Source organism: Macrotis lagotis, chromosome 2 (genome assembly GCF_037893015.1).
Source record: "Macrotis lagotis isolate mMagLag1 chromosome 2, bilby.v1.9.chrom.fasta, whole genome shotgun sequence".
Taxonomy (NCBI): domain Eukaryota; kingdom Metazoa; phylum Chordata; class Mammalia; order Peramelemorphia; family Peramelidae; genus Macrotis; species Macrotis lagotis.
Window position 1 is genome coordinate 29,453,247 of NC_133659.1, and position 14,464 is coordinate 29,467,710.

Here is a 14,464-nt window from a genome sequence, read left to right on the forward strand (position 1 = left end):
TCAAGGGTATCATAAAAAACAAAATCATATCAGCATTTAAAATCTATGCACCAAATGGCATAGCACCCAGATATCTAAAGGGAAAGTTAACGGAATCACAGGGAACTAATACTGCAAGACTTCACTATATCCCTTATAAAACACCACATATCTAACAACAACAGCAAAACCCCAAGGAGCTGAAGAGAATTTTATACAGTTAAATATGAAAGACTTCTTGACCATAAGGTTTTTTGGCTACCAAATGATACTTTTGGTTCATGCGTAGCTTTTGGCCCCCTTGAGTTCCCAGATCTTTTTCAGTCAAAGTACTATCTTTGTTTTTCCCTCCCCACTGCCATCTTGTACTTTGAAGTCATATTTTGGATCCATGTAGAAGCTGTTACATTCATCTCTATGGAATTTCAGCATATGGGATTCAGTACAATGTTGCAAACCTGTTATCTGTATACCCTTAGGGTGAGTAGATGTCCACAGGAAGATGTAACTAGACTCAGGGCAATCGGAGCAAGGCCTGCAAGGGAAGTAAGGAAGCTACCCTTGTAGATGTAGCCATCTAACCAATTCCCAGAGATGTGGATGCAAATCTTTGGATGCAGCATAAGGAGCCCTAGACTCAGAGACATGAAGAGTTCACGTCTTGGCTCTGCTACATATCAAACAGAACTGTAGGCAAGTTTCTTCCCCTCTCTGGCCTCAATTTTCCTTCTTGTAAAATAGTAATAATAATAATAATGATAATAATAAATAGATATCAATAGGTTTGCAAAGCATTTTACACACATGGGCTCCTCACCAACTGTAGGATCTTGTGGGCATTATCATTCCCATTTTGCAGATGAGGAAATGCAGTTGTTGTGGACATCAAATGAAACAGCACCTATAAAACACTTCACCAACTTTAAACCACTCTCTAATTGTCAGCTATTATTAGGACCAACAAGTGCTCCCAAGGTGCCCTGATTTGGATCAGTTCTACTTTCCAGGAAGCTTTTCCTTACATTTTTTTTATTTTAGGTTTTGCAAGGCAAATGGAGTTAAGTGGCTTGCCCAAGGCTACACAGCTAGGTAATTATTAAGTGTCTGAGGTCAGATTTGAACTCAGGTCCTCCTGACTCCAAGGCCGGTGCTCTATCCACTGTGCCACCTAATTGCCCCATGCTTTTTCCTTACATTAAGGTAAACTCTGTCTGATTCTGCCCTCTGGGGCCATGCAGAGCAATGACTAGCCCCCTCCCTTTTCTGGTCACTTTGATCCTTAGTGATAAATTCTATAAAACTCCTTGCACCCCGACTCCATCATCATGGGTCATATATCCACTCACCATACATTTTCTCTCCACTGACTTTGGGGGCTGAGCAAAATTTTGGTTTGAAGTCCCTGATTTAGATTTTTCTGGAAAGAGTGATGTGCTATACTTCTCAACTATGCACCCTGTGAGATGAGGCAGGGGGTCATCTCACCAGGGGTCAGAGGCAGAGGCTAGGTTGCCAGTGGGAGAAGGGGGGAATTCACAATTGGAAAAGGAGCATCAGGTGGAGCAGGTTAGGAAATGTCTATCTCTGTTGAGAGACTATAAGAGCATAGGATTTAGGATTGAAGAGACTCTGGCTATCTAGTGCACATATTAAGAAATTGAGGCCTGGAAGGGATGCAGCCAAACCTGACCAGGTAATGGGAATTCTGTGATTTCAATCCAGGCTGCTTTCCACAATATTGTGGATAGATTGAAAGGGTTCAGGTCCTAGAATGTGGCCACTAATGAGTGACTCTTTTGGTCATCAGGGCAGGTACAGAGTGATGGTATATAGATAGAGATTCATATTGCCTTGGGAGTCTGGTTTGGTTTAGGATGCCAGGCCTGGCCAGTCTGAGGTCAAGCACCCATTAGGAGACAACCACCAACATGATATCTCTTTGCTTGCTGAGCCCACACCAAAGCAGATTCCCTAATTTATTTGTTGGTCTTCATCTGAAAATAAACAGTTTGCTGGTAAACAGGAAGGGTAATGATGCCAGCCGCCCTCGTTAGTGGCTAATAATTGCTTAATTTGTCCAGTAATTGACCTGGGCTCCCAGAGCGGCCTGACATCATGTAGCAGGGTGCTCAGCAAGCCAGGTCCCGTTAATGTTACCTTCGAGAGGGCTTCTGGAAGCCGAGCTCCTCCGTGCCCGAAATTTCCTCTTCACAGATGAGCAGATTAATTGGCCTGCCAATTAGGCAGCTATTAAAAGCATGGAGGGAGAATGAAAGAAGGAAGGCAGCTGCCCAACCGGCCAGGGGGAAGGTCTGGATCTGCTGCCCAACCTGCAGCTGGACAGCTGGACAGTGATATGCTACTGACCTCAGCCAAAACCCCAGAGAAGTGGGGAGAAGGAAAGCATTGGAAGAATCCCAAAATCCTTGGAAGGGATCTCACAGATAGCAAGTCTAACTCATACCTGAAGTAAAAACCCTCGTTCTTCCTCCACGTGACAACTTGAAAATCACTTGAAGACAGCTATCCAGTCTGTTTCTTCCACCCGCACCCCAGGTTTCTCCTCTGCTGAACTCCAAGTTCCTTCAGCTGATTGTCCCTAGGGTCACCCTATCTGACTGCCCTTCTCTGGACCATTTTTGCATCATGTTGGTTCTTCCTAAGTGCCCAGAGCAGAGAGGGCAATGGCTTAGATGAGGGCTGCTCAGGACCAAGGACAGCGGTACTCACATCTTTATGGACAATCTTAGTTTTTATTTTTTTAATTTTCAATTTTTACTTTTTTAGGTTTTTACAAGGCAAATGAGGTTAAGTGGCTTGCCCAAGGCCACACAGCTAGGTAATTATTAAGTGTGTGAGGTTGTATTTGAACTCAGGTCCTCTTGACTCCAGGGCTGGTGCTCTATCCACTGTGCCACTTAGCTGCTCCTTCACTGAACATCAAAGAAAACTGAGACACCAGGTCAGGAGACAACCGCTCATGCTCAGGAAGTGGCAGAGCTAAGACAAGAGTCAAGAACTCTTGACTTCTTAGCCTGATAAAATGAAGAAATTAGTCCCTTTTTGGTGAATTCCTCAGTGACAGCATCAGAACCTGACTTCTATAGAAAGAGTAGGTGACTGTTATTGTTTGTCCTTAGTTCTCAAAAAGGATCAGGAATCAGGAATTCCATGGCTTGAAAGTGAATTGGATTTAAGTGAGGAAGGGTTGTGCAAAGTCACCAGCCTCACTCTCTCCTCTGGAAACATCTGGGTCCAGTGGTCAGATATGGATCAGGATGACTAGAGATGGCGCTGGTGGGACCCTATCTATACATTCCAGGAATGCTAGAAGGCCTCTATCATCCACCACCCTGTTGAGTCTCTCTCCCATATGCTAGCTGATGTCTTTAAAACGGGTCTCAAATACTTCTTAGCTGTGTGACCCTGGACAAGTAATCAGCTTCTTCAACTATAAGAAGGAAATAATGATAACTCCTACCTGCCAGGGTTGTTGTGATGCTCTGTTTTATACCAGAATCGATATTCTTTTCCTGGCATTGATATCATCTCTGCTATTGATCCAGTGTGGTCATCAGTGTGGTTGGCTTCTGTTTTGACTAGGCAGGGAACACTTTTAACTTTGTCTCTTCCCTCCCCTTCCCAGGGATCATTGACTTCCTTGTGAGCCACCACCCAATTGCCCGAGTCCTGCGGGACCACCTGGTCTTCAAGATTGCACCAATGTTGAACCCTGATGGAGTCTACTTGGGAAATTACAGGTAAGGAGCGCCCCTCTGGAAAGCCCACGAATGGGAGCTTTAGGGAGGAAGGAAGGACGAAGGAATAAAAGCATCCAGGCTCAAGCTTTGGATGATCCAAGGGGTAATCAGCACCAGTCTGGATTGAGAATAAGTAGCTCCAAGGTTCCACAATCAACTTTTGTCTCTCCCCACAAATTAGATGATGAAGCTGAAACTCGGATGCCCCCCCCCCCCAGAATCATTCAGCTACTTTAAACCTTAGGTCAGAGAGGTTCACAGATAATCTTTACAATGATGAGAGGTGACTGGGGTCATGGAAGAATCCCGAACCAATTCTAGATTTGAATCCCAACTATGCTGCTCCTGAGCCATATGATCCTGGGTATGTCATGTATGTTCTCTGGAATCCATTTCTCTCCTCTATAGAATGAGTGGTCTGGGGTAGATGACCTCTGAGGAACCCTCCATATATAACCTATAACCTAAATGCATTTCCTGAATGATCAGCTCTTATATGGTCAACTCCATCTCTCAGGAGTTAAGAGTATATTGCAAACTACAGTTCTTCATACTTAATTGTAGCCTTCTTTAGGGTGGTGTTGGGAGGAAGGAGGAAAAATAAAGTAAAAAATGCACAGCAGAGAACAAAAGCAAACCAACAAAGAAACAAAGAAAAACCGGGCAGCTTTGAAAACAATGAATAGTATTTTTTATATAGGTTTTCTTGAAATGAAAATTTCTTGTTTTACATCGAATCCTCTCTTAATGGTCCACCATGTTCACGGCAATGTTTTCTTTTCTTTTTTCCTTTCTCATTGTGTATTTAATTAAAAAAATTACAAAAAAAGAAAGTCTTCCTAGGGTTGTGGATTTGGGTCTAGAATAGATTTCAGAAGTCATCTAGTTTAATCACCTTATTTTATAGATGGAGAAACTGAATCCCAGGGAATTAAAGTGTCTTCCCCAATGTATGAAGAGGTGGGTACTAGTCTCCTAACTCCAAATCCAGCTGTCTTACCATACCATTTATAAAATGAGGGGCTGTCACACCTAAACCCTAGGACTCCTAGGAGGCAGCAGGGCTTAGTTGGGGGGGGGTACTTCATAAAAAGGGCAGGATCTGTAAGATGACCTTGGTGAGATAAATCTATGGAAAGGGGAAGCTTGTGAATGAGTCGTGACCATAGATGAATGTAATTTCTCAAACACTGAAATACCCTAAAATTCCAATAGCTTGGGAACCTTAGACCCATGTCCTCTCTTGAGTTTGCCACAGAAGAAAGGGAGGCGTCACCAAATTTGCCTTTCTATTTGAGGTCTTTTGACAGCCCAGGATTTCATGGAGTCTAGTAGCCACCCAAATATAACCTCAGAAGCAATAGTAAGTGAAAGAGGTTGGTACTTGAGATCTCCCTCCTCCAGGTTAGCTCTTGGACCTGAAAGTCAGTGTACTCACTGCCAACACCTTCAGTTTAATAAAAGACCAAAAACCAAACAAAGAAACAGTCCAAGGAGGAGAGCTGTCCAAAAGTGGAACACCCAGGCTTGGGAGGTAGTGAGTCCCCCATCCCTGATGGTCTTCCAGCAACATCAGCCCATATCTTCAAGGAATTCTTGGCCAGGTAGGAGCTGGACAAGATGCCCCTGGGGTGCCCTCCAACTTTGAGAGCCCAGATTTCTCTGTGCTTCTATCACCGCCCCCGCCCCTACTTCCTAGCCAGTTTTCTGGCAGATGAGAAATTCTGCAGCCTTGAGATCTCTTTGGGGGCCTTGCTCCTTTTATGATGACAGAGAGGCAATTACTATGGAAATGCTTCACTGCAGCCTCCCCCCTCCCCAAGCTGGGTCTGGTGGGAGGGGATGGGGGGAATATAGCAGGGAGAAGAGATATGGTGGAGAAGGACTCCAGGCCCCATTTCTATGGTAACAAAAGGTAATTGTCGTTAAATTCCAGTTAGACAGTGGCAGCAGGAGGCCTTACCTGGCAATTATCGATTTGTTATGCCCAGAAACATAAATAAGACCAATAAATGGATTCCGAGGTCCAGGGCTGTTTGCTTATCCAGACTCCATGGAGTACACATGACAAACACCTAATTAAGAAGAGAGATCCAGCAAAGTCATTTATCTTGTCATCTCCAGATAGAGAGCCCCTGTTTGTACAGGGAAGGTGGCTGATGTCAGTTATACGTGCTTTGAATAAAATCTGAGCATGGCTCGATAGAAAAGCTGCTGTCCCGGAGCCAGGCCACAGCTGTGTGACCTTAGACCAGTCACCTCCCCTCTGGGACCTCTCTTTGACCCCACATTAAATGATCTCTAGGGCCCCTTCCAGGATTGACATGCCTTGTTCTAAAGTAGAATTATGGTCATGGGCCTTGAGTTCAAAACCCCGCTCCACTGTTTACTAGCTCTACTGTATGACCTTGGTCAAGTCACTAAATCTAAATGGACCTCAGTTTCCTCATTTGAGTTTTATCTAGGCAAGCTCTAGGGATCACCCTCTTGGGTTTTATGTTCTAGTCTTTCCAAGTGTGGACATTCCATGTTCTCTTCTAAGATCTCTCCCAGTTTGAACTTGATGTATTTTGGAGTCTTAGGTCTCCTCCAACTCTAACACTTTCTGCTCTATGTTCTAAGTTCCATCCCGGCTCTGAGCTCCATTCCTTTTCCTGTGTTCTAAAGACATTTCCAGCTCAGACAGTTCCTGAGTTTGTCCTTGACCCTACAGAAGTAGGATGAAGCCAATTTGGAACCATATAGGTTGAGCTTCATTAGATTGTAACCTCCTAGAGGACAGGGATAGTTTTTTTACTTTCTTAGTATTTCTGCACTTAATGTCTGGTATGTCTTAGGTGCTTACTAAGTGCTGATTGCCCAACAACTGACTGACAATGACAGCTGTCCAGAAATACAATTAGGCACCTTGAGAGGTAATGATCTCCCCATCAGAAGAGGTCTTCACAAAAAGATTGGCCAACGTTTTGTCCAGGATATAGTAGAGGGGTTATGCCAGATGACATGAGATCCCTCTCTGTCCTGGGATGCTCCAAGGAGAAGAATGGAGAGAGTGGCTGAGATGTCATGTAAATCTGAGAACCAGAACCAGATTCTGGGCAGAGACTTGAATCCCTTCTGTGGGTCCTCTGAGAGCATCTTTCACCCCTCCTACCACTCCTTTATCTTGGCCAAGAAAGCTCCAGGTGGGCTCCCAAAGGGTCAGACCTGACTCTTCTACTGAACAACCTATGCTCTATTGGGCCACGAGGTGGCGCCAAAGTGCGTAGAGCACCTGGGGCCTGGCATCAAGAAGATGCATCTTCCAGGGTTCAGTATGGCCTCAGGGTGGCCCTGGGCAAGTCACTTCACCCTGTTGACCTCAGTTTCTTCATCTGTAGAATGAGCTGAAGAAGGAAATGACAAATCACTCGAGGATCTTTGCCAAGAAAACCCTAAATGGAGTCATGGAGACTAAAAATGAAATAAACACACCAAAAAACTACTCTATAAGGTGGCAATTCTGACCCATTTGGAGTTCCTAAAACATGAGCACCTTACCTCCATGCCTTTGCCTTAGAACTTGTCTGTTTCTGCAGTGCTCTCCCTCCTCCCTGGTTTCCTCCAAGTCTCAGCTTCTGCAGGAGACCTTTCCTTATCACCCCCACCCCATTCCCCCCCCCCCCCATTCAAGTCCTTTCCCTTTGAAGTACCTCCCCTTAAGATGCCCTGGATGCATCTGATTTGTACCTGGTTGTTGTCTCCCCCTTAGATTTTGAGCAGGAATCTGGGCAGAGGACTGCCCCCTCCGAGTCTCACTTTCCTTTTCTGTTAAATAGGGCCTCTGGGGTCCCATCCAGCTTTAGGTCTGTGGGTCTGTGACCCGAGCAGCCTCCATATTTGGAGATCTTTTCAAAAGAAGCCAAGCCTTCCCTGCTTTGGTGTGTTGGCCCGGCTTGGACGGGAGAGTGCTTGGAAGCTGTTCTATCTTAGCACTTCCATTCAATCTTGCCAGCCCAATCCCATCAGGGCATGATGGGCCTCAATGTGGGGAGACTCTGCATGGAGCCAGCCACACTGGTTTGCCCAGATTCCTTTGGTGACCAATAGGAGAGATTCATGCCATGGCTCAGTTGGTGATGCAGATTAGACTCAGCCTGGGACCGAGGACAGGGCTCAGCCCAGGGTCTAGTGAAAGAACCAACAAAGAGAGATTTTATTCTAGATGTGACATTCACTGATGAGAAGAAACTGGGTACTGTGGTTGGAAAAGACAGGAATCCTGGGGCTAAGGGACCCTTCCCTCTTAGAGAAGAAAAGACATCTAGGCATGGTCTGACAAGCCCCCAAATAGGCTCCAGTGAGAACAGAGGAGGGGTAAATTGAATCCCTGGACTTCCAATCCCCTTCCCTATCATCACTCTGTGGTCAGTTCCAGGCCTCAGTCTATCCTTATCAATCCTTGGATAGGTGAAGAAAATGGGACATAGAAGGGAAGTGACTGGCCCAGGGTGACTCTGCACAATAGCAAGAGGCATTTATAAGAAGCTAGATCCTAGCCTCACACTCCAGTCTGCCCTTTGTGCCATAAGCCCTGTCCTCTTCCTCTTGGGACAAGTTGTCTCTGGTTTTCTATGTGTCCTCTAGAACCAGAGCCAGGTTTCTTTCAGAGCTGAAAGTCTAATCAAGAAGCTAACCCACAAGAGCTCTCGGCCAAAACCAATTATTTAAATCACCTTCATGTTGAGGCTCGAAGAAAAGAGCCCAGATGGCTAGCCGGTGCGGAGGCGGCTTCTGCCACCATGGTGGAAGCATACAGCATCTTCAAGGCAAAGAGGGGTGCAAGCCTGTGGAAGCAGCTGAGTCTGGTGGAGAAATGGGGGGAGTGGCCAAGGGACCCAGAGTCACCATGAGAGAATTCAGAGTTGGCTTAGACACTGGCCCAGCTCCTTCTCTTGTCGCCTGGATTCCTCCTGTCACCCTAGACTGAGCTCCAGCTTCCACTTTCCTTATCTTGTATCATGCCCAGAGTTGGCTCTGGCACTGCCCAGGCATTCAAACTATACTACAGTGAAAAGACCTTGGATGGTAGTCAGGAGAGCTGGCTTCTAAGTTCTAGCTCACACTAGCTTCTTAATCTTGGCTAAATAGAATACTTCCTCTCTGAAAGCTCCCCTTCCCTCACTTGTGTAATGATGTTAATTAGATTATAAGTGTCCCTCCCAGCTCTGATATTCCCTGTTTTAAGATCCAACCCAGTTCCCACAGTTTTCTATCCTAAATTCTAAGACATTCCACATCACAGATAGGGAAACTGAGGCAAACCAGATTAAGTGACTTGCCCATGTTCACAAGCTAGTTAAGTGTCTGAGACTGAGTCTGAACCCAGGAGGATGTCTTCCTGTCTCCAGGTCTGTATTCCATTCACTGCACCCCAAAACTTCTCCCAACACCCAACCCTTACAATTAGAATTTGGAGACAGTAGAAACCAGGCCCCATCTCCAAAGGCTTTGGGGCTCAGCAAAGAGAAAACTGAACCCCCACTTCACTCTCCCAGGGTCCTTGTATGATGCTGACTGACAGTGGGTTCAGGCTGTAGAGGGCCTCCTCTTTTTGAGGGCAGTAGTGTTGAGCATGTGATTAAATTGGAGACAGCTGAACTGAATGGAATGTAATTGAAAATCTAGGCTTCCTGACTTGGTCTAGTGAAGGTTTCTGATCAGAAAGGAAGCATAATATCATGGAGAGAACCCAGAACTTGTCACCAAAGACAGGGGTAGCTTCTACCACTTATTAGTGACCAGTCCTGTCTGTTTGTGCCTCAGTTTCCCCTTGCCTCCCTCCCAGGGCTGCCCTGTGACCACAGAGTAAAACTCTGACCTCTGAGCTCCTTCACCCAAGGTCTTGTCTGACTCTGTTCTTGGCTCCTTCCCAGGTGTTCACTGATGGGGTTTGATCTGAATCGCCACTGGCTGGACCCCTCCCCGTGGGCCCACCCGACTCTGTATGGGGTGAAGCAGCTCATTATCCAGATGCACAATGACCCGGTGAGTGATGGGAGCACATGGCTATGTTCCCTCCGACTTGGAAAAGGTTGAGAACAAGGAGGGGGTGGCAGTGGCTGCTAGGATGAAACCATAATCAGGAATTCTGGCCATCACTGAGGCACTCTTTTCCCTCTCAGCTGAATCTACCTCAATGAGACTCCAGGGCCACTGGTCTACCCACTGAGCCACCTAGTGCCCTTTCAAGTCCTCTAAACAAGGCAGGACTGGAGGCTCTGCCCTGCTAAAAACCCCCACTTCCACTGCCACCCCCCAGTTGCCTCAATCCCTTTTCTCCAGCTGCCACCATTGCCAGAATCATCAGGCTGGAAAGGACCTGAGATGAAACAGTAAATGAAGCAGAAATCCCCTCCTGCCCCTTTATACCTACCATTCCTGACAAAGTGGTGGACCTGGATCCACTGGAATACTTTTAATAATGAGGAGCCCTTTATCTATCCAGTCAGCCTGTTCTGTGGTTTGGCAGCTCTGATTATCAGCTTGGGGGAGGGGGTGATTGGGGGAGTCTTCCTAATATGGAACCAAAATCTAATCTCTGTTCTGTCCCTTCTGTTCCTTCCACACTTCCCCTCTCCCCATCCTCTATCTACAAAATGTTCTTTCCTGGGGCCAAGCAGGAAAAAAATGTGAAAAAGAACTCAAAAAGGGTCTTCTTGACAGCCAGGCTATTCCATGAACAGAGCCCTGGACCTGCATTCAGGAAGACCTGAATTCAAATCCTGCCCCTGACACTTACTGGTTCTTTGATACCCAAAAGTTACCTGACATCAATTTGCCTCACTTTCCTCAACTAGAATGGACAGTACCTCCCCCCATCCCCAGTTATTGTGAGGAACAAATGAGATGAAGTGTGAGTCCCTCTGTGAGCCTTGAAGTATTCGATAAATGCTAGTTATAATTACCATTGCTATGTTATTATTATTAGCATTACCATTGCTATTATCATCCTGGTTTAAGTTCCTTTTATGAAGCATATTTAGTCAGCTCGAGGCTCTGCACAAATCTCTAAGATGTCAAATTTCAGAAAAACTGCGACATTTAGATGTGGTTCAAAGGATAGAACACTGGCCCTGGAATCAAATGCAGACACAGACTCTTGCTAGCTAGTGACCCTAAGTTAGTCATCTGACTTCTGTCTGTCTCAGTTTTTCAATTGTAAAGAGGGAATAATGAGATAATAATCGTAAAACAGTTACCACAGTAGGCACTTAATGAATGCTTGCCTCTTTTCCCACTACTGTCAATGTGATCCAGTTGACAAGAAAACTAATATGACCTTGGGTTGTAATTTTTTTAATTTATGTGTTTATTTCATCGAGTATTTCCAAATTACATTTAAAATTTTTTAACATTCATTTTTTAATTTTTAGAATTTTTAAAATTAAAATTTTAAAATTTTAAAAAATTTTAATTCCAAATTCTCTTCCTCCCCTTCTCCCATCCCTTAAGATGGCAAGCAATCCAATACCCATTATACATGTGAAATCATAAAAAACATATTTCCATATTACAAAAAAGAAAAAAATCAATGAGAAAAAGTTTAAAGAAAGTGAAAAAATTCTGCACTTAAAATTCATCAGATCTCTCCCTGGGGGTGGATAGCATTTCTCCTCATGAGTCCTGTGGTAGTCTTGGATTATTTCCTGGATCAGAGTAGCCAAGTCTTTCACAGCAGATCAATATTACAGTATTGCTGTTACCATGTACAGTGTCCTCCAGGTTCTGCTCACTTCTCTTTTCATCAGTTCACGCCAGTCTTCCCAGGTTTCTTCTGAAGCCATCTGCTTCATAATTTCATTCCCCAATTGATGGACATCCCCTCTTAAGTTGCAATAAGAGAATTTATCCAAGTTTTTGAATGCTGACACTGTACTGGTACTTCTCTAAAAGCATTACAAAAATTATCTCATTTGATTCTCACAATAACCCCGGGAGGTAGTTGCCATTATTATTCCCATTTTACATTTGAATAAACTGGGACAAAAAGAGATTAAGTGACTTACCCAAGGTCATTCAACTAGTTAGGGATCTCAACCCTCTGGCTGCTTCTAAGCAGAGTTTCCTGGAAAAAAGAAGATACCAGTTCCAGGCACAGCAGAGGTTAACAAAGAAGGGGAAGGAACTCAAAATAGGTATTATCAAAGCTTAATTTCCATGAGGAATACAGAGACTAAGAAAGAAATAAGATCAGGATCATGAATCAAAGTATGAAAGTCTAGAGTAAACTGAAAGGGGAGTAAATTAGGACAAATACTTTTTTAGAAAAAAGGTACAGAAATTAAAAAACCTAACAAGCAAAAGAAATTAAATGGGAAGAAAAGGTTAATTTACTTGAGTTCTTAACTGAGTTTTTTTAATTAACTGAAAAATTAGGTAAGTAGATAGCTAGATAAAAGCATGAGAGGAAAATAATAAAATTCTAAAACTTGAGTAGAGGGAGACAAATGGAATTTGGGGGGTAAAGTGTGTGTGTGTGTGTGTGTGTGTGTGTGTGTGTGTGTGTGTGTGTGTGTGACATGAAATGAGAAGAGAACCTATCTTGAAATCAATAAAAAATAACTAAATAGACAAAGCACTGTTGTTAATAGAGGAAGAGAGAGACAATAAAAATTCTAATCAAGAAAAAAAGCAGTATTAGAGACAATGGAAGAAAAATAAACCTGTCATAACTTTAAACATGAATGGATTAAACAATCCAGCAAAATGAAAGATGGTGACAAATTGGATAAGAAGGCCAAAACCTATCATCTTTTCTTACAAGAAACATTAAAAAAGCAGAAGTATAAATAGAATAAAATTAAATGCAGGAGGATAGAACAAAATTTGCTAAGTATGAGGTGAATTTAAAAAAAAGTGGGAGTTATGGGGCGGCTAGGTGGCACAGTGGAGGGGCGGCTAGGTGGCACAGTGGAGGGGCGGCTAGGTGGCACAGTGGACAGAGCACCTGCTCTGGAGTCAGGAGTACCTGAGTTTATATCCAGCCTCAGACACTTAATAATTACCTAGCTGTGTGGCCTTGGGCAAGCCACTTAACCCCATTGCCTTGCAAAAACTTAAAAAAAAAAGTGGGAGTTATAGTAATACTATCAGATAAAAGAAAAACAAAAATTCACATGAGATAAACAAAGAAACCACATTATGCTGAAAGAAATAATGGAAACCAAACTATTATTAGAATTATATAAACATATACTTCAAAAGCTTTAGCATCTAAATTCATAAAGGAAAAGTTAACTAAATTACAATAAGACAGATTTTAACAAAAACTGTAGGAGACTTTAATGTGTTCCTTTTTCAGTTTTAAGCAAGTCTTCCAGAAAAATAAATAAAACGGAAATGAAGAATTTAATGAATTGCCAGCACTTAAAGACTTATGGCTTCCTTTAAATGGAACTGTTAAAGAATATGTGTATTTCTCAATACCATATGGAACTTTACAAAAATTGGATATGTTTTATGGCACAGAGATAATGGAAATAAATATAAATAGCCAGAAATATAGGACACATTATTTACAAATCATAACAGAATAAAAATATCAGTTCAGTTAGCACAAAAGATACAAACAAATGAAAATAGTAGAATTCCAAATAATGAGTTATGTCAAAGAACAAATCATAGAAACAATTAATAATTATGTGACATAAAATGATAATGATAAAAACATTATACCAAAATACTAAATTACAATTTTTCTAGGATGCAGCTAAAGTCGTCCTCAGGGGGAAAATTATTTCCGTAAAAAGATGCATTAAGAAAGAAGAGGATTAATGAGCTGAATATGCATTTTAAGAAGTTAGAAAATCGACAAATAAGCAAATCTAAAATAAACACAAAATAAGAGATGTTAAAAATAAATGAGAAATAAACAAATTAATATCCAAAGACTATTTAAGGGGTAGATGCTTTGATAAGAATAATAAAATTGACAAACCTTTAGCTAACTCGATTAAAAAGAAGAGGCCAGAAAATCAAATCACCAAAATGATAAATTAACAAGATGAAATCCAGACCAAACCAGAAGAAAAGTTTTAATTATTAGGTCCCACTAAACAGAGTTATATGCTTAAAAAAAAAGAAAGGAAATTGAGAGTTGAAATGCCTTCAAAAATAAAAAAAATACTCAAGCTCACAGAAGGCCAAAGACCAATTTCAACCTGGGCTCGTAAGAGGAAACACACCTACCTTTAAGGGAACTACTAAAGGAAAAAAACTCCTGTCTCTGATAGATGCTCAGGATAACTGTCAAACTTTTGAAGAACAATTAGTACCAGTACTACAAATATTAAACTCAAAAATTGAGAGATCAAACATCCTACCTGAATCTTTTAATGAGACAAATATAATCCTAGTAGCTGAACTAGGGAAGGATAAATCATAGGGTAACTTTATGTCTGTATCATCAATGAACAATGATTTAAAATTTAAATAAAATCTTAATAGACAACAGTAATTCATTCAAGAAATCATTCACTATGACCAGTTTATATTTTATACAAGAGACATAAGAGTGGTTCACCAATAGGAAAATAAAAGTATTTATCTAGTGATTGACAGATTACAAATTGCTGAACGTATTTATCTCATGAAATTCATACAGCCCTGAGAGGTAGGTACTCACTAGATGAAGAAAATGCCTTTGACAAAATACAGTACTCATTTATGCTAAAAGCCCTATG

The 14,464-nt window shown here is 42.5% G+C and overlaps 1 protein-coding gene across 1 annotated transcript in view; it reads left to right on the forward strand.

Annotated features, from left to right (window-relative positions):
- The first annotated feature begins 3,257 nt into the window (after positions 1–3,257).
- Positions 3,258–14,464, forward strand: part of LOC141511835 (cytosolic carboxypeptidase 6-like) — an 86,655-nt gene continuing 75,448 nt past the window's right edge. Inside the window, exons 1-3 of the mRNA XM_074220851.1 lie at positions 3,258–3,276; positions 3,626–3,740; positions 9,656–9,767. Of these exons, the coding sequence (XP_074076952.1) occupies positions 3,258–3,276; positions 3,626–3,740; positions 9,656–9,767 (246 nt within the window). The remainder of the gene's footprint in view (positions 3,277–3,625; positions 3,741–9,655; positions 9,768–14,464) is intronic.